This window comes from Saccoglossus kowalevskii, chromosome 4, assembly GCF_978046115.1.
Source record: "Saccoglossus kowalevskii chromosome 4, keSacKowa6.1, whole genome shotgun sequence".
NCBI lineage: Eukaryota > Metazoa > Hemichordata > Enteropneusta > Harrimaniidae > Saccoglossus > Saccoglossus kowalevskii.
In genome coordinates, this window is record NC_140644.1 from 21,727,394 (window position 1) to 21,748,610 (window position 21,217).

The 21,217-nt window shown below is 37.1% G+C and overlaps 2 protein-coding genes across 2 annotated transcripts; one reads left to right on the forward strand and one right to left on the reverse strand.

The window, feature by feature from the left end:
- The first annotated feature begins 1,737 nt into the window (after positions 1–1,737).
- LOC100372328 (ferric reductase 1-like) lies at positions 1,738–14,613 on the forward strand. The gene is made up of 6 exons (XM_006818892.3): positions 1,738–1,893; positions 9,823–10,099; positions 10,951–11,052; positions 11,826–11,979; positions 13,197–13,331; positions 13,540–14,613. Exons 2-6 carry the CDS (start codon positions 9,851–9,853, stop codon positions 13,590–13,592), a joined length of 693 nt encoding a protein of 230 aa, XP_006818955.1. The 5' UTR covers positions 1,738–1,893; positions 9,823–9,850; the 3' UTR covers positions 13,593–14,613.
- LOC144355896 (uncharacterized) lies at positions 5,637–18,989 on the reverse strand. Its single transcript, XM_085498312.1, has 6 exons — positions 18,926–18,989; positions 18,284–18,319; positions 16,610–17,779; positions 16,116–16,151; positions 14,815–15,952; positions 5,637–5,715 (listed from the first exon to the last, which is right to left on the reverse strand). Exons 1-6 carry the CDS (start codon positions 18,987–18,989, stop codon positions 5,637–5,639), a joined length of 2,523 nt encoding a protein of 840 aa, XP_085354438.1.
- Positions 18,990–21,217: the final 2,228 nt, after the last annotated feature.

Genomic DNA, 21,217 nt, shown 5'->3' on the forward strand with positions numbered 1-21,217 from the left:
TATCTCTACGATTAATCTAACCGTTCATCCTATTCACTCACCCCTCTAAACAAGCAACCTTTCCGAGAAGGAAATATACGACCACTCTAGTTTCACGAGTCACGGCTCTAGTTCCTTGTACGTCTAAGTATCATGCCGATCACGACATGGTAAATATCGCCAATGACGACTATTGCGGAAATATAGCCTTAAAATCAAAGATATGGGATAATACTAGGATACTATATGGGCGTCACGATACCAACAATTATGTTTGCAATATGAAGCTCTGAATTACCGTAATTTCATCGTCTCGTGACTAAGGTGAAACACATTTTCACTATTTTTGCGAGTAAATAGATATAGAATATGAAGTAGCCACAAACGTTACGACATAAACTCGCTAGAGTATTATTTTTTTCAATGTAAAACATTTTTTTGGCAAGACATGCGAGATGAACATAATTTCGAATAAATCAGCATCGCTTCTTTAAAAATCGTATTCACAAACGTACGGACGTATTATATATGACAAAATGTACTTATTGTTACGGACTATGATATAAAATTAAGGTACAAATTTGTTAAAATGACAATATAAGGCCGCATATATGGTGTAATATTTTAGAGAGACGGCGTAGACCAAACTGAAATTTGCACATGCGCACTAGTCATGTCTACTTCCATGGTCTATTTATAGACAGCGCGAATCTACCCATTTAGACCAAACCTTCTGTATATGTATATATATGTTATGGTTACGATAGTAACCAATGACAACCAAAACAAAACAAAACAAAACAAAATAAAGATTGTTTAAAGACTGAAACAAATGCTGTTAATATTAATATATTGAATCATTGAAGAACTGTATAATAATAGCCCTTCATTCATGTTTACGCGGTGAGGTTGAACAAGGCACGAACTTCACAATTTACAACTTGTGAGACTGTTATACGTCATCAATGGATCAGGGCCAAGTATACACTGACATATACTATGCATTGCCACCATGAACGTTGTATTGCTTATAAATAGTATATGCAAGGACACGGTGAAGGTGAATGTAACCGTGGCAACTGGTCAATGGATGTATACAATGCCGACAGCAATGTTTCATAGCGAGCTACAATTGACCTCTCAGACATAAAACACGTTCTATTGTCCACAGCAAGCATCAAGGCCTTGGCACGGTTGCTGCAATTGTAACCCCAAACCATTGTTATAATCACTTTAATAAAGCATAAATAGTTTGTGGAATGAAACTGTACGGGAACGCTATCCTTTTTAATTGAAACGTGAATTCCAGGTCAACCTTGGAGGTCCATGCTTTAACAGATATAGTATAAATCGCCAGTGCCTAAATAAATAGAAACTAAACAATCTCATTTACGCAGAAGTATTAAAATAATTTATTTAATTGAAATAATAGATGTTCGCAATGAGTCAGCATGTGCGAAATACGCGTGACGATATATGCAAATTCGATATATGCAAATGAATTATGAGTCACAGAATCAATGTCAGTGACGCCATGTTGCCACACCCAGCATTAACCGTCAAAGCGGCGAAAGAAAATAACCTCACATGACATGCATGGTCTTACCGGTGGGTGCCACACCTATTCAAACAAACAGTTCAGATTTTCCTGATATACACACACTATACAGTGGATAATAATTACGATCGATACTAAATAACTTTCAGGTAACGCGAGATGTTTTAACAATAACACTTAGGCTGTATCACCCGTTATAACACGAAGTCCGGCTATCTTGTGAAACCGACTGTTGTCCCCCGTGTCCGTATAGTAACTAACACAAGCGTGACTGTACAATCAAATAAATACGTACAATCAGGTGATACAATCCAAAGGACTCCCGAATCAGGCAGAAGATACGCACGAAAGTTAAGGTGAGTTCTAGACTTCTAAGTTTGCTTGGATTTATAGTTTGAGCTGCATGTCTCTCTCGGGAGATACCGTGGTGTAAATCCCATATTTGCGTGACAGGCATTTTTTTCTGGAGGATGAGGCGGAGAGCGAGCTTTTGAAGCAGTTAAGTCTCACCAAGATTTCTTAACTGCATAAAATGTGAAGTAACAGCGATTATCATGAACAACTGTCCTGGCGAAATCCGTTAAACACATGGCGAGACATACTGAAGTAGTTCTATTTGTGATCAAATCGCATTTTCTCATTTAGTCTGGTTACTATATTAAACGCCATAAAACCCTTCACTTTTTATCTTTAATTGATATTGAAAAAAAGACGAACAAACGAGGCTGTGGTGTGGCCTTAAAACCAAAATGAAACTTTGCTTTACTAATGATCTTTTTCGCCCACGGCAAAGTACATACATATAGAGCTCTTTTTTAGTTTCTTACAGGGAATGTACGTAATGTGTTGTGAGTGTCTGCAAATCACGTTGTTAGTACAACCATGGAGCTAACAAAATATTTTAGCTCCATGGTACAACCCCTTGCTCGGGCCATGGTGAATCTATGTATTAGGGTTGCGACCAGACAGGGCCACGAGCACGCTCTATGGATATTATGAGGCGCTAGGCCAATACAAACGTTCAATTTAATGACGCCACGGAAAGGGCGTACATACTAACGTTTTGTCTTACACCGGGAATGACTCAAGGCAACAAATTCAAAGTATATTTAAAATACTTTCACCGGATCAATGTAAGACTAGCCTGTTTGTTTCATTGTAGTAAAGCATTGTCAACACGAACGCGTGTCAATATTTGAACAAAACAACACCAATTTACACATGATAGGACGCATGGCAAAAAATAACGCTTAGGGATTGGTCAGTTACTTCGGCCTAGGGGGGGTCGGCAGATTCCATTTTGCCAGCTGTAAATCTCAGTTGACCCACCCCCTATCAAATAAAAAAAAGTGGGTGACCCCCCCCCCCCACATTATATTTTAAAACTTAAAACATGCTGACCCCCCTAAAAAACAAAGAAACATTAACAGTTTTGGCTCTGACATGATTACAAAATGTATTATATGTGCATTGAAAATATCATGGTTTGCCATAATTTTGACATAATTTTTTAGCGTTTGCATTTAATAGACCTTAGGTGGGGAGGGGAAGCATAAAGCCAAAAAATGACTACAGAAAAGGCTGCAGGAAGGAGGGAAATCTATTCTGCTAAAGATAGTAAATAAAAGCAAAGCTGTGGAGTACTTACTCGATAATCGCCCTTATAAGATAGGAAAAGAGGATTTGAATCTAGGCGGTTTGAACTCTTTGAAAACTAAGTTGGATTTAAAATATCTTTCATATCTTATAGACCAGGAAAGCTTTACACCCGAAGCACAGTCTGTGCTTATGAAAACAAAGGAAACTTTGATTTTTGCTTAAATTTGTGTTGGATTTTGGTATTTTACAGAGCAAAATATGCATATTTAAAAGTTAAAAAAACAAAAAAACTATTTATTTATTTTTTCATCATTTATTTTAATTTAGATATCAGCATTTTCACAAATTTAACTTTTTTGATTTGCTGAACAAAAACTGTCACTGCTCTTTGTACTAATTGCTGTGTTGTCTTTCCGTCTCCTGTTATAATTGGATAAATCCAGTAAATATCTTATACAATAGTGACTTCAGACTTTAAATAAAATAATCTGATATCAGCAGCACATGGACTTGGGATGTGTTTAAAACTTAACTGTATAATTGGGGTTCTAGCCGCATTGCATAATCTGTTAGTTATTTGGCAACTTTAACCTCAAAATATTTAGCCTATAACATTTCTTGCATCAAAAAATTTATAGGCAATATAGGTAATAGTTATTATTAAGAACACATTTGTACGATTAACTTTTTTATCGTTTGTTCTGAAATAAAAATTTTAAAAATATATGCATGAGCGCGTGTGTGAATTCTGGAAAACATGATATCAAAAACAGGGTGACCCCCCCTATTCGCACAATCAAAAACAGGGTAACCCCCCTACTGATCCACCGACCCCCCCTAGGCCGAAGTAACTGACCAATCCCTTACTAGTATATAAATTCAAAACACACTACAGTACAGTGTCTGTTTATTATCACAAGTTTACTGGTGTAGTACGAAATTAGAGACGACTAAGAATACGTAGGGCTTAGGTGGTCTGTACAATTTATAAAACTTTATAAACACTTTTCCTGCTCGATCAGGTGACATTTCATTTCGTTTGACCCGACGAAAGATGTGTCATATGTTGCCTGACAACCAAATAACATCTGCTAAACAAATAAAACGACTTAAATCCGGGTCTTTCACATACTAGTATGACAATTTCATGTGCGAGACACCAGTAGGTGGGTAGACAACGTGTATTACATTTTTATGACAACGATGAACCCCCAAACATTCAACAATGTAACATAATATACATTCGAACAAGTAGCCACGAATTTGTAAGTAAGTAAATAACTTTATTGATTTCGTATCCTTATTGGGATCTTGAAAATAATACAATAAAGAATGTTGTTTAAATAAACAACAGCTAGCTAAAAAAAAGTATTTTAGCACGAAGCCGAGTAAAAAATTACATGATAACTAATATGTAATCGCTACTATGAATACGATTAGGCAGAACAGAACGAAGGCTATGATGGGCACACTTAGTAAGTACACTGTCCCATAAAGCACAAAGGCAATGTGCTGTGTAACGCCATATATATACAATTGTGTAAATCTGTCTGATAAAAAAAAATCAAAACGGGATTATGTGTGTGCTTTGCCTGCTCAATGGTTTCTCAGCTAGTGCTTCGATACACAGTTAGCTAACATTTGACCACTCTAAGGTCACAGAACACATATAATGTACATAATCGCAATTCTACAACAGAGAGAGAGAGACGACCTCTATGACTGCTATGAGGACACATGATACACACATTGGCATAATTACAGCTCCACAAAGAGGGACGACCTCTAAGAGGACACACGACCCATACATTGGCATAATTACAGCTCCACAAAGAGCCTGAGAGAGACGACCTCTATGAGGACACACGATATATATTCACACATTCACAGTTCCACAAAGAGAGCGACGACCTCTACCAGTACACAAATACATATATTGACATAATAATAGCTCCAGAGAGAGGTGACCTCTACCAGGACACACGATACACACATTGGCATAATAACAGCTCCACAAAGAGAGAGAAGACCTCTACCAGGACACAAATACATATATTGACATAATAACAGCTCCAGAAAGAGAGAGACGACCTCTACCAGGTCACACGCTACACACATTGTCGTAATTGCAGCTCCAAGGAGAGAGAGAGAGAGAACCTCAACCAGGACACAAATACATTTTATTACATGCCTTCATCCGCCCGCCAAACAAACACACACTTAAGAATATGAACATCCGGGGATTTTGTGTGGCGCCGCAATTCTCCGGTATTCTGAGTTAGCCACTCGGTACAGCGACGGACATCACGTTCGGTGGTTTTAACGGTACTTTGCCTTTGATGTGCTTTTATAAAACCGTCCACTTCGTCTGGTGCTTCATTTTCTGGTGCTGGTCCAAGAATTTCATCAAGTTGGCCCTGTCCTATCGACCGCAACCACTGCATAATATCCGTTTCGTCTGCTGCAGCCATTATCGTCTGCAGGTTGTTAAGGAAGCCGGTTAACAGGATGCGTAAACATATCCATCCGCAGTGCCAAACTTATCGATTAACGCGATTGTATGCAGAACTTTGTTACTACTGCTTATGAAAAATGTACATTTTTTATTTTTTTTGATCCCGAATATGGGCGTTAGTGCGCAGGGGGGTCATTTGCCCTCCTAACGTCGGGCAAATGATCACCTGCACTCGGGTACAAACGCCCATATTCGGGCAGTAATATATAATATTGGCATAGCAGCCCCACAGAGAGAGATAGGTCCTCTATCAGAACACACGATACATACATTGACATAATCACAGCTCCACAGAGAGAGAGAGAGGACCTCTACCAGGACACACGATACATACATTGACATAATCCAGGCCCGTAGTTTGGGGGGGGGGGTTCGGTCGAACCCCCTAAATTTTAAAAGTGAATAGATATATGATCGTAGATTAGAACATAATAAAACAAACAGTATTAATTAAAATAATTATCATTGTTTAAATCACTTGACTCCGTGAGGTAACTATCAGAGTAATTTAATGAGTAATGCATAGTAATGAGCATTTAGGTGGCAACGAGCTTTAAATGTCAATCGTGAAGTTATGCCGTCTCAGCTCAACAGCAGCCAACCAAAACAGGTTGTTATAAATAGGCAAGCTTTTATTCGGTTTTTCCGCGATGGTGTAATGAAGATCGCGTTCAAGCACCTGATGTTAAATATTAAAACAACATTGAAACAATAATGTAATGGTAGTCACTCTCTGAATGATGTGGTGGTCCTGAATAGGGCAGTTTGTCTTGTGCTAATGTTCGCTCAGTTAGTAAGTGCGGGGATCGAACGGGATTGACACGACAACACCACACTGTACTTTCCTAGTTTGGTTCATTAGTTTTGTATTCTTCAAGTTAATGATGGCATATATACTGTTTTGTTCCAAGTGTATCAGCCAAATGTAGTCAAATTATTGTATTAGTACGTGTGGCCTCTGTTATTGGACAATAGTGTACAGCTACGGGTTGAACAGATCATTAAAAAAAATGCCGAAGATTTATCATCACGAGTTGTATAGGTCGAAGAGCTTCTTGCAGCCAACAATTTACGCAACAGTGTTGCTTCAGCACTGAAACTATGCGATGAATCATAAATTGCAAACATATTTTTTTACACGTTTTTTTGATGTCTCAGAAAATTTACTATATTTTTAGTGGGTTCATAAAAGGAGTTGTAGTCATTGAAGTCTATTGAGACCGCTGCTAAACTGCCACTGTAAGCATATTTTTTACCGCCCTCTAAAACAGATTTAGCACTTAGCATTAATAGTTGTACAAACAATGTAGCGATGTTAGACGAATGTGGAAGGCTGCCATTGGTTATTTCAAGCGTTGTATCTCATATTGGTTAAAATTACTGAAACCCTGAAACATGTTATATCATGCTTAAACGATTAGACAAGACCGGCAGACTTGCTTGGGAAACCCACATAAAAATCTCTTGTTCAAATGTGGTTTTGGCACTGTCTGGTTTGAAAAACAAGTTGGAGATACTGCAAATTTCTAAGGGATATTTACTCAAAGAATAAAAAAAATAGTGGCATGCCTCAATTTCACAATCATCCAGGCTGTGTACTTTTGGAAAAATCAAAGTAGTATTATAACCTGGGAGATTTATTGGCAAGCATTTATAGACTAAAATATATACTGACGAGTTTTCGCTGTTTTGGCCATAAACATAATGTTGAATTAGGCAGACACACAACAATACAGTTAGATCAATAATTTTTTAGTTTTTGCAGTGATACGTTCGAATTTAGCATGGTAGAAAATGAAATTCACTTTGTTTTTATATGTCCATTTTATAATGATCTAAGGGCTGATCTTTTGTCAATAATATTATGCAATTATGCAAATACTGACAGCCTGGGCTTACTTCGTCGCTACACAAACTGCCACACCATATATCAACTAGCTCTATATCTTTTAAAAGTTTTCAAGCGACGAGATGAATATGAATTCAGCTTAACTTAGTACCATATGTTTACATGAATGTTGTATTGTGTTTAAAACGAGCTATACACTTTTGTACCCTTTAATTGTTGTACGATAGGCTGAGGTCCTTTACAGAAATAAAATCACATAATACATAATTGACTAATACTAAAATAAATAATTGTAGACAGATTTCGACATGAATTCGTGTCACTTTTATGTGCGCTAACATCTGTAAAATAGTTCAAAGATGTTATGTGAAGTATCTTACCAACGTAACACAAAGTAAACCAATTGAATTTAAAACCGATAATATAAAAATGTCTGTATCAGAGCTCAAAAACACTTTTTGAATATTATAAAATTCACACATTTCACATCAAATATATAATTGTTGTTTTCGAACCCTCTATTCAAAAGTGCTGACTACGGGCCTGTAATCACAGCTCCACACAGAGAGAGAGGACCTCTACCAGGACACACGATGCATACATTGGCATAATAACAGCTCCACAAAGAGAGAGACGACCTCTACCAGGACACACGCTACATATATTGACATAATAACAGCTCCAAAAAGACAGAGACGACCTCTACCAGGACACACAATACATATATTGACATAATAAGAGCTTCAAAAAGAGAGAGACGACCTCTACCAGGACACACGCTACATATATTGACATAATAACAGCTCCAAAAAGAGAGAGACGACCTCTACCAGGACACACAATACATATATTGACATAATAACAGCTCCAAAAAGAGAGAGACGACCTTTACCAGGACACACACTGCATATATTGACATAATAACAGCTCCAAAAAGAGAGAGACGACCTTTACCAGGGCACACAATACATATATTGACATAATAACAGTTCCAAAAAGAGAGAGACGACCTTTACCAGGACACACAATACATATATTGACATAATAACAGTTCCAAAAAGAGAGAGACGACCTCTACCAGGACACACAATACATATATTGACATAATAACAGCTCCAAAAAGAGAGAGACGACCTCTACCAGGACACACAATACATATATTGACATAATAACAGCTCCAAAAAGAGAGAGACGACCTCTACCAGGACACACAATACATATATTGACATAATAACAGCTCCAAAAAGAGAGAGACGACCTTTACCAAGACACACAATACATATATTGACATAATAACAGCTCCAAAAAGAGAGAGACGACCTCTACCAGGTCACACAATACATATATTGACATAATAACAGCTCCAAAAAGAGAGAGACGACCTTTACCAAGACACACAATACATATATTGACATAATAAGAGCTCCAAAAAGAGAGAGACGACCTCTACCAGGACACACAATACATATATTGACATAATAAGAGCTCCAAAAAGAGAGAGACGACCTCTACCAGGACACACAATACATATATTGACATAATAACAGCTCCACAAAGAGAGAGACGACCTCTACCAGGACACACACTACATATATTGACATAATAACAGCTCCAAAAAGAGAGAGACGACCTTTACCAGGACACACACTACATATTGCTATAATTACAGCTCTATGACAAGAGAGAAAACCTCTATGGAAGTATGTGTAGGTACCTCAAAAGCGCATCTGAGGGTGAGTTGGAGGCCACGCAGATGCCGCACGTGACAAGTCTGCGTGTAATACCGATTCTATTGTTTTACATATAATATGATAAAACAATCCATTAATCTAGCAGTAAATCGTACACAGTTTAAATTTGCTTATGACAAGTGCATTTATTAACAACAAATGAATAAATATAGAATTCGATACAAATCTTGCAACAGTTTTGAATTACTCTTTATAATACTCATGGTGAACTTTATTGGCCACTTAACCGTGAGCGGTAGATATCACTTTAATTTGCACTTCGAAGTGGTACAAAATTCAATAAAGGGATAAAATAGGTTTAGTCAGAAAAATACGACACCTATGAGGACGTACGAAACACATATTCACATAATCACTGCTCCACAAAAGACGACTTTTATGAGGTAACACAAAACAAATGTTCATATGCCCAAAAGAGAGACCTCCGCTATGAAGACACAAAATACATATATTCATATAATCACAACTCTTCAACAAGCAAAATAACCTGTACGAGAACACAGAATACAATCGCTAAGAAAAGACGCAATATGGGTATTCAATAATCACAGATCCTTTTTTTTATTTGTAGCATAATAAATCGTCCATAAAGTGTGACTATGAAGTTGATGTTGATCTTTATCCTGCTGCCAATGGCTGCCATGGCAGAGATCATGGACACGGGTTGCGAAAGTTCGAAGGCATGTTTCATGAAACCAGACGGGTGCACATTAGGCACTGATTGTACATATTTTATGTCATACGCCGACAATGGTGTAGATGGTGTAGACTTCGAAATATGGGCTGATTTGTCTTCTACTGGCGGTGTTGGATGGGCTGCTGTGGGAATCTCGACTGACACAGTTATGGTAAGACAATACTTATTACCAGAATTCTACTACCCGTATGCGCCTCTCTTTAAAATAATAGTCAAACCCATTCCTACCCATTATGTAAACCTCTCCTCATTACAACCAAACAAACAATTTTCCGCCTTAGACGTAGAGATTCCACTACCCAATAATTTCTTAAATTACCAGTATCTGCTTATATGTAACTCTCTATATCACTCTGTCCAATAGCTTCTAAAGTTACCGGTACCTGGTTGTATATATACCTCTACCTGATTACCAGCACCTATCTTTTCTAGATGAAACGTGCCAATACCTATTTTGAAATTTTCTGTTGAAAATTATCGCTCTATTTCATTGTTGCCATTTTGTTCGAGAATATCTGCCTGTTATTTTGCATTATTTCATATAATCATATCAGCCCCCATTTCACTGACGCTCAACATAGATCCTGCAGCACGAATCTACCAGTTTACACCATTTTCCTATCACCTTATTGTATTTTTTATGTAAAATCTATTCTTGAGTAGAGCTCTGTGTTTTGGGCGTCACATCAAATAAAGCTTTCTGGCAAGATCGAACGTGTGTAATTTAAATTTGAAAGCTGCACGTTCATTGTTGTGCAACTTATGTGATTTACTGCACACCTTTCAATATACCTCTTTAATCTAACAAAAGAATCATCTTTGATATGAGCTTCCTGCTTATTTACATGGACGACAATTCATATTTTTGTCAATACACAATATGAAGCAAACTAGCGTGTGTTTATGGTTACCCAGGGTAATGAGTGAATGAGTAACCCTGGTGAGCATTTAAATATTTAAATATATGTTGTCAATTTCATACAAAGGTTTCTATCTTCACAGGGAGACGATGGTGTTCTTATGTGTCGTAACCCTGACAATGACAATGCAGCGGATGTCACTAATTCCGTCAACGTTGGAGAATTGAACTCAATAACAGATACGGTGAGCACTACATAGGGCTGCATTTAAGTATTTCATCTAGTTGTGAGTGAGCAGTTAACAAACTTTGTCTTTCCTAAATTAAAATCATTTCAATGTAACGACTTAGATTCTATCTTCTTATAATGCATATCACACACACTTATTGATAAATTCCACTAAAGAAAAAAATCCCATCATTTTAAACTAAAGTAATACACTTATATGACAGCAGAACATTTTCTCAATATTTATGAGAAAAACTGTTGAACACAGAATGACGATTAAATATTTTGACTTTTAGTTTTAATACTTAGTCTTCAACTTGTTCTGAAGACAATTTAAACACAATTCCTGACATTTTAATTCATGAGTAGGATTCTACCGTACGTTGTTTGATAGAAAAAATAATTTATGCATCTTTTATTTATTTTAACTGTTTACAACTGACTAAGTGTTCTTAATCTCTACATGTCTGCTCGTTTCAAAATGTTCGCCGTTCAATGTGATTAGATTACTAAATCATAAAGCTAGGACTCTACATGTCATGGAACAGTTCTAAACAGAAAAGCGGAATAGGAAATACTTGATTTGATAAGTTGTGAGATCAATGTTGGATTAAATGTAAAAACAATTATATTATATCGCTATTACACATATTTGTATCTTTTTTTGTCAAGTTATAAATAACTGTAATTTCAATATGGGAACAGTACGGAATGACCCCCCCCTCAATAAAAAAAACGTCGTCAATGATACGTCGTACAGCGATGATTAGTTTAATTGTTTTGTTGTAGAGCGGCATAAGCAACGCATCTGTTAGCGTAGTGAGCCAAATGATGGAGTGCACCTTCACAAGTGTCTATACTATAGATGGAGAGACTACGAACTTTGATCTAGGAGGCGCTACATCATATTACCTCTTTATGGGTACCGGTGATATTACTTCAGGTAAGAAAAAGCCAAGCCAATAATTTGTATCATGACAACCAAACCACTTTCAATTTATCAGAAGCGATTATCTAATTGTTTTTTAACTTTCGATGTTGTACCTAAAACGAGATCACTGTAAACGCAATTAAATGTATATATTCAAGTTGTACGCTCGCTACTATTTTGAGCCTTACAGACTTGTCAAGTGGTAAAAAATGAAGCAGTTACTACGTTTGAAAGATATCCGTGTCAACGTTCTCTCGCCGATAAGAGCCGAAAATTGCCGAGCATTTCCGTACTTTGAACATCTTAGGGTGTCAAAGCGCACGCATGATTGTCTGATCAGCGATTTAGAAAATTAACTACACCATACATCATTATTACATTTAAGGAAACATTGAATTGTGTGGTTAGTTGAGTTCGGTGTCATAGAAACAGCAAAATATGAGAGATGTATTGTAGTTAAAGATGTCAGGTTTCGATCAGTGAGACTTATAAAACATCGTTTTTTTATCAAGTTACTTTAAAATTGACATGGCACTCGACAACATCACGCCGACAATGCAACTTTGATAAGTTAAACAATTTCCAGATTATATAAATGATAACATGGGAGGAAATCTTCCTCTTCGAATACAGTTTAATTTGGTACTTTGAAACAATTTATGTGTGAAAAATGTCACATGTAAGTTATTATCGAATACAGTTTTTCTATGTCTGAACCCAACTGAATTACTGTTTGGTACATCAACGATGTTCAGTAGTGTCTGGTACATCAAAGATCATGCTCATTACCGTCTAGCTTTATTATTAAAATATACACCACGCATTATTTAGCACAGAATTAGTAGTCATCGACATAAAATGTTGCAAAAGATTGAATTATACTTGATTAATTGTGAAAATTGCGGAATACGTTACGTAACATTCTGGATGCATTATTATTTGCTACTCGAATTCGATGAAAATCACATGAAATCTGACTATAAATGAAAAATTGGCCAATAATTTCAATCTTTATACATGTAAAACACAAACCCTAACAAGATTTTCTCGACATGGATGTATCATAGTCAGAAATCGGGTCGCTTGTTTAACCGTCAACGTATTTATCAACAACTAAATAATGCAATGCAAAGATTCAATCCACGCCGATGGCATTTGGTTTTAATAACAATAGGTTCATTGTATTATTATTGATTGGAAATGAATACGACCTTTCTACTCATATCCAGGCGTGGAGCTCGAACACAGTGTCATTCCCTGGGTATCCAGTGAGGTAGTTGACATCGGCAGTGTAAACAATTTGATTGCTACCGAGGGCGAATCTGATTCCCATGTCGATGATGGCGCCACAACTTCGATACCAGGTAAGTAACACATTCATTCATCATAATGCCATGAAATGTTTCATCGACAAAACGTCATATTATTTACTGTCACACAAAACTTTTAGCGTGAATGAGACTGGGCTTCAAGTCAGCATTATTATAATGGGAAGCAAGTAGAAAATTAAATCTAATTTGATATATAAATTGTCTTGTAATTATTAACATATGTACTTTATTTCATTCACAGCTGTAACATTGGTTCTTGCTGTATGCAGTCTTGTGATGGCGCTGTTTCACTAATTCCTCAAAGGAGACCACATACTGGCTACTCGTTCCGAACACAATAGTATACCATTCTCTGCACGAATGCTGTCTTTAGATTGCCTACTCTGTCTTTGTTAACTGTTACCACATGATACAATATAGTAATTCGACATACAACTCATATAAGTGCTCGTCGCTGACAAAAAACTTATAATGTACTTGTCTTAGAATAATGTGTCGGTCATATAACCATAAACAAACTCTTTTTTATGAGCTGTTCAATAATTCCATATGCGAACGCTTTTCGGATAACACAGGGAGTTGGAGTAAATTATGTGAATTGTTAGTAGTAAATCTGAAAAATTAAATTGTACCAGTCTTATCTTTTCTACTCATGGATATATTTCACGATTGTTTAATTGGGATTAGAAGTTGCGTAATGTCAACAATTGTAAACCGATGACGTAATGAATGTACCACCGCAAAGATCGCTTACATGAGTTCAGTTACATGAAATGAAGTAAAAAGTATGATTTTTTTTATTCCAACTCCCTGTGCATTTTCCGTACTTTCTATGTGTATATAATCATTAGCAAAATATTTTACAATCTTTTTATTTTCATAAAAAGATAATATGACCCATAATGCACCACGAGATATGGTCATCTTGGCGAAGACATTGCGTCAGACATTTGAAGATTGTCAGATTTGAATATTTGTCTAATGTGTAAATATTTGGGTTAATATTTTGTATAACACGTATTTTTGAAGGCATCGCCAGGAAAAACAGGGTATTCGTTGAAATATAAGTACGTGATATAATTTTCACGCTATAGGTAGATATTGTCGATATTTACGATATTGTTTTCATCACATCCATCATGTCGGAACAGTCATGTTCATGCATATCCTTAAATTTCATTATTACAGTATACTATGATGCGATAGCTCGATATGTGAATATATTACAATAACAGCTGTAAATTCTTCTGCATTTTGTATCAGTTTTTCGTCATTTTCTACAATAAATCAACATTTTTTAGGGAAAAAAAAACAATCAATGTGTCGTTTTTATAAATAACATCAGAAGTTTGTTACGATCAAGGAAGTCCATGTTGAAGAGGCACTACTAGTGTATGGTAATACGCATGAATTCAGTACGTATAATGAGTAGTGATACACGCATATCTTTGTGAGTGAAGCATCTGACTATTGGATAAATGATGTGAGAAAACCGAGCATCACGATATACCACGACGATGTGCCGAATACTGCCGACGACACTTCTTCCTTTGTGAAATGAAATGTTCCAAGAACAGCGTAATGATCTGATAAATCAGTTATGGTTTTATTTTCACCACATTCGTCATCATAAGGAAAGCGATATCCTGCGAAAAGATCAGTTCCATCCATGCATACAGGAAAAGCGTCACTGTCGGTGTACTTCACAGCTTCTTGTGACGACTTCGTTGGAATGAGATGCGCAAAGCTATATAAAACGTAGTCATTCCATTTCGACGTGCCAGTGCTAGGGGCGTTTATGTCATTGTTCACTCTGTCTATAGTAAACTTAATTTCTCCATGTATATCCGGAACCTCTGCTTCTAAAATAGCCAGAAGATCTGTCAACTCGTCTTCCCTCTCGTACAAATCAGTGCTAAAGTCTCCAGTATAAATTACTGGTTCGGAAAATGGGATACTTTGATTGATCATTAAGTTATGCATTTGCTGGACTTGCTTTCGTCTTACTTCGATGCCGCCATCATCTCGCTTCCCGGACTGTAGTTGAGTACCTAGCACGTGGTAGATCGCTGTCACACCGTCTACCGATTTCTCAATCTTTGCATAGATGGCCCCTTTAGCAGATAACATATCTTCTGAGGCGAACACGCGATCCTCGTATACCGTTTCTTCCCATTTTACAATCGGCCACCGCGAGGCAATAAAGACTCCACCATTTTCTGGCTGCGGGATAATAGGGGTGAAGTCACCCACCGTATCTGTGAAATACTTAAACCCATAGGAATCGAGAATTTGTCGAAAAGAAGCCCCATTTGTTGGAAAGCAGCCTCCAATAAATGCTTCATTGAACGAAATCACATCGACATCAGCGTGCTCACGGAATACTTCAGTCAGCATTCTACAAGTTCGTTCTCGCTGTCCGCTTTGGTAATACAAATACGCCAGTTCCCATACGTTATACGTTAATACCTTGAATTCATCAACTGGTGTTGACGATGATATACTTAATTGGGGTACAGCACATCGCACGTTTTTACCAGTATCAGTTTTGAAATGGCAATGGTCCCATATTTCGTAGTCCGCAGAACAAAGGTATTCCAAACCAAACATGTCACAGTACGCAGGAGTCAGTTCGCACTCGAGGGTGGCTCGACCTGAGAGCAATAATAACGCAAATAAATAAACGAAAATAATTACACAATTTATATCGCGACACACAGTATAAGTGTACTGTATGATGCACATTATATACACAAAATGATTTCTTACAGAAACAACGCCACTCATTCGTGAATATTCTATGGTAGATACACTTACCCAACCATACACTTGGTCTATCGTCATAGCACGCGTCTGTAAGATAACAAGAACATTTCAATGACGCATAAGGTGACATGCCTGCCACAGACATGCATTGGATGTTAATTGGCTGGTTCACGTGACTGAATGAACAAATGAAAGCCAAATTGTGTCTCTCCATCAACGCAAATATTTCCATCACTTTAAGAAGCATATTGAACTGTACAGGTATGATATAGAAAGGGCCACTGCGTTGCATACTTTTCAACAGCATCTAATGACATGTTAAAAGTTAAATGTCGCGTAATTGTGATCTTTAAAGTAACCGGGGTAGAGTTGTTAGAATAGTTGTGGTTTTTTTACGATTGCTCTCAGTTTCTAACAATAATGACGTAACTATAAACATCATTCATAGATTGTGTGATAATGATTTGGCACGTGAAGAAATTAACTTATCTAATCTGAGCATAACATTTATTAAACAATCACGGTATTTAGAGTACTTCATTTACCTGGTAAAGGTGATGGTGTCGGGTTCAATGTTGGTTGTCCAGGGTCTGTAAAATCGAAACGTCCTAATACGGCATAGTGATCTGACAGGTCAGTTATTGGCCACGACTCTCTGCAGAGTAATTCGTAGGGATACACGTGTCTAGACGTCAACACTGGGATACTACTCATGCATACTTCAAACGGTTCACTGTCTGTGTACTTAATAGACTGCTGACTGGCGTTGTTAGGGAGGAGATGCTGGTTGCTATAAATGACGTAATCAATCCACTTAGACCAGCTTGTCGAATTAAGATGGATGACATCATTGTTCTGATTATCATCAGTGATGTTTAAAGGCCCTACGGTGGGAGGCATATCGGCCTCTAGAATTTGTAGGACCTGATCCCATTGGTCAGGTGAAGTGTACATATCAGTATTGAGATCACCGCCATAAATGACAGGCTCGTTCAAGGGTATATTTTGTTTTACCATAAATGAATGCATTTCTTTGGCCTGTAAGGCACGTGCTTCTGCATATTTATCCCCCTCGTGTGCTTGTAAGTGAGTACCAAGGATATGATAGTCCATTGTCTCATCATCAACACTCTTTCGAATTTTTGCATAAGCAGCCCCTCTAGAAGAAAGTGTGTCTGGTGATGAACGCGTTCGATGTTTGTAGATCCACTCTTCTTCTTCAAGGATAGGCCACCGAGAAGAAATGAAGATGCCGCCATTTTCTGGCTGTTTAGAAATGTCTCTTGTATACTCGCCTATTCTCGTCGTGTGGTGGTTGAAGCCATACTGATTTAACATCTGAACTATTGAAATCCCGTCATCGGGGAAGCATCCACCCATGAAAATCTCATTCCAGATTATGACATCAATATCGCCATGGTGACGAAATATCTCTTGGGGGATACGACAGGTGCGCTCTCTTTGACCACTCTGATAATAAAGATAACGTAATTCCCAAATATTATATGCCAAGACATTGAGTGTAGTTGCTGGGGTAGGTTCCCAGATGTTCATGTGTGGTGACGCGCATAGCACATTTCTCGGGTCATCGGAGCCAGGTAAACCTGGACCAGACAAACAATCATCACCATCGTTGTAGTCAGCTTGACAGACAAAATCCAATCCAAACATGGCACAGTAGTCTGGTGTTAAATCACACTCAGATGTCGCATAACCTGAATGTATGTGATACATAACATAATATTAATATAACATACATAGAGGATATCACAATCGTGACGTCATTTTCATTTAGCAAGGAACAAATATAAACGACTACACGTGCTTAAGAAATCTGAATTTATGTAGGTTTACTAATTTGTGTATACCATTTGCAGCTTTCAGAGGTTAAAACACCAAGTACATTAGTTTTTTTTTTAATTAGGAAACATGGTTTTCTCTTGGAGTCATCTCTTTGTTTACATTTTCGGGGATATATTATAAACATAATTGCTAATTTTGAAGTCAAGACCGTCGTCAAAATATAATAAATACAAATACATTGTTTAGGGTTGCGGGTCCCAACGAGCCTCTATCTATTCCACAATTTCAGTTGCCCCTACGTTTATTATAACATGGATCCCTGTGTTTCGTCACCAGGACAACCACAGACAAAAAGGCATACTCAGCTGCAGACTGTCTGTGTACTAATACTATTATGTCTTGGAATATCTACTTACCTAACCATACCTGAGGTCTGTCATCCGTGCAGTTGTCTGAATGATAATACGTAATAATAAATAGGATATTAGAATTGCTATGTAGTTTTAATGCGACAATTTTATTTGTAAATACGTGTTTGAGATAAATCACCATGGACATCCCATTTTCATTTTCCTTTTACTGCGAGATCCCGCGTGATGAGTGACATAGAACGTAAAAATAGGACAAAAAGGTGAAAAGATAAATGCCAGTTTAACATACATCAACTTTACTACAGTGACCTACATACAAACTCTAAAATATAAGATAGTGAGTTAACATAAGATAGCAATGTTTCGAGACGAGATAGGAGCCTATTTCACCTGTAACGTATCATGCTACATACACACCCCACCACCATAGACGAAGACATACATACATACACGTATCAAGAAAATGTGAATTGATATCTCACTGACATTCTGTCAGTGTAAGGCCTGCTTATCGCAATTGAGATACAAACGGTTGAAAAGAGCTGGCTGGACTTTTTTGCTTTTGCAACAGAAACGAACAGTAGCACGCGACCCATAATTAAATGATCTATACCTAAGTACTCTTGTTCTCGTTAGTATGCGTTAGGGGACGCAGTTGGTTTGTGTATATGTCGGTTAAATACATACCTGCCAAACTCGCGTAAACTCGTAGAACAAGATGCCAGAATAGAACCGTGCTATATCTCTTCATTGTGTATTTCAGTGGAATAGGTATAAGTGTGGTGGGGGTCACAGAGACAGGTTGATTGCATTCAATGCGTTAACCAGATACCTAATGTGACATGACTAAGTTAATCATTATAGGTAGATAAGATACACATTTTCACTACAACACAGGAGTTGTACTGACAACACGTTTTGGCGATCGATCGACATATTAACTGTGTATTAACCGTTGTTTAATATTACAGAGAAGGAGCGGGAGAAGGAATGTTTTGTAAACGTGGTGGAATACTTTTATTGGGTGTTATCATTACAAACTTTCAAAGGATTTTATGTTCACATTAAACATATACGAACTTCGACTTTATCAATTTTTAACGATAAATTACATAAAAATAATCCTCATATTATCAACAAACAATGAAAGCATATATAAGTGAAAAATCTGCAGTTAGTGTCATGATGAATAATAAGTTGATTTTTGAAATTGTTGAAGAGATATTATTTACTGTATCTTTCAAACAATTTGGCAAAGGATTTTCCAGACTACTAGTATATTGAAAAATGTCATTGTTACAAATATGTCACTAAGTAACTTTTCTAATGTTCCTTTAAATCCGTCACTGTACTGTGTCCATGGTTATCGTCTGTTCATGATGCTATTTATATTTTTTCAAACATGTTCAAAACTCCCAATTAATGTCAAAAAAACTGTGAAAACCATACTACAGGTACTGCAACGATGATTCATTGTCGTTCCGTGGAGATACACACTAAAACACATATTTGATCATGATTAACTTATATTTAACCGCTTTGTGAAACGCCTTCATCAGATAATGAATGGTACTTACAATGGGTTCTAAATCGCAACCTTCCACAACCTCATGTATTTGTTATGACAGTTATGGTTAACCACAATTGCATGTGCACTACTGTGAAAGACACCAGTCGCCTTCTGACAAGTGAAATGTAACGAGAATAGTGCATATTGATATGGAAAATCAGTTATGTTTTATTTTCACCACATTCGTCATCATAAGTGAAACGACAAGTTCCATCCATAAATACGGAAACAGAATCACTGTCGGTGTACTTTACATTTTCATGTGATGACTTTGTTGGAATGAGATGCGCGTAGCGTAGCTGACACGCTCGATGCCGGATTTTTTTTTTGCTCTCTTTGTCGCCATCATCTCGCTATTGAGATTATAAGCACAGATAACAGGCCCGCACAGAGGCACATTTTGTGTTTTAATGAATGAACGAACGAACAAATGAATGAATGAATGGATTAATGAATGAATATATGAAGGAATGAATGTATGAATGTGTGTGAATCCCCTCTTTTTCGTCTCTGATAAACCACAGTTGAGATGATGTGTCGACGTCGCCATTTCCTGGTTGCATAATTGATAATTCTAAGAATTCAGTTGCTCTCGTACTTTTGGATCTTTCAGCCGCTTTTGATACTGTGAATCACAGGATTCTCATCGATAGGTTGAGATCAAATTTTGGTTTAAATGGTCTCATCATCAAATGGTTTGAGTCGTATTTGAGTAACCGCATTCAAAAAGTGAAAATTGGAAATGTATTTTCTGATATGACGTCTATATTAGTAACCGGTGTTCCACAAGGCTCCGTCTTAGGGCCATTATTGTTCTCAATGTACATGCGTCCATTGGGCGAGTTATTGCGACGTCACGGCGTAAAATATCATTTTTACGCCGATGACACACAGATTTATTTATCGGTTTCTGATGATGATCAAATTCGCGCCCGGGTGATACTTCAGACATGTATTCAAGATGTTAGCGATTGGATGTCTTGTAATTTCCTACTTTTGAATGTGTCGAAAACTGAATTTGTGTGCATGTCGTCTCGGAGATTCTCACAAGACTCGTGTCCTTTGTCTAGTATCGCAATTGGTGAAGAATTGGTTAGTGCTTCGTCAAGTGCTAGAAACTTAGGTGTCTTGTTTGATTCGCAGCTATCTATGGAAACACACATTTCTACTATTTGTAGATCTGGATATTCCCATCTAAGAAATATTAATCGTATTCGTAAATCATTATCCCAATCTGATACTGAAAAGTTGGTACATGCTTTCATATCTTCTCGCTTAGACAGCTGTAATTCATTATTGTCTGGTCTTCCTGTAACTAAGATAAAACCTCTTATTCGTGTACAAAATGCAGCAGCCCGCCTTGTCACTCGTGCTCGAAAATATGACCACATTTCAGACATTTTTATTAA

Bases quoted from the DNA above. Each gene is read 5' to 3' on its own strand.
- LOC100372328 (XM_006818892.3), top strand. From the start codon at position 9,851: ATGAAGTTGATGTTGATCTTTATCCTGCTGCCAATGGCTGCCATGGCA. The intron at 11,053-11,825 runs GTGAGCACTACA...GTTTTGTTGTAG, and splicing joins TGAACTCAATAACAGATACG to AGCGGCATAAGCAACGCATC. The intron at 11,980-13,196 runs GTAAGAAAAAGC...ACTCATATCCAG, and splicing joins TACCGGTGATATTACTTCAG to GCGTGGAGCTCGAACACAGT.
- LOC144355896 (XM_085498312.1), bottom strand. From the start codon at position 18,989: ATGAAGAGATATAGCACGGTTCTATTCTGGCATCTTGTTCTACGAGTT. The intron at 18,320-18,925 runs GTATGTATTTAA...ATTATCATTCAG, and splicing joins AGTTTACGCGAGTTTGGCAG to ACAACTGCACGGATGACAGA. The intron at 16,152-16,609 runs GTAAATGAAGTA...GTTATCTTACAG, and splicing joins GACACCATCACCTTTACCAG to ACGCGTGCTATGACGATAGA.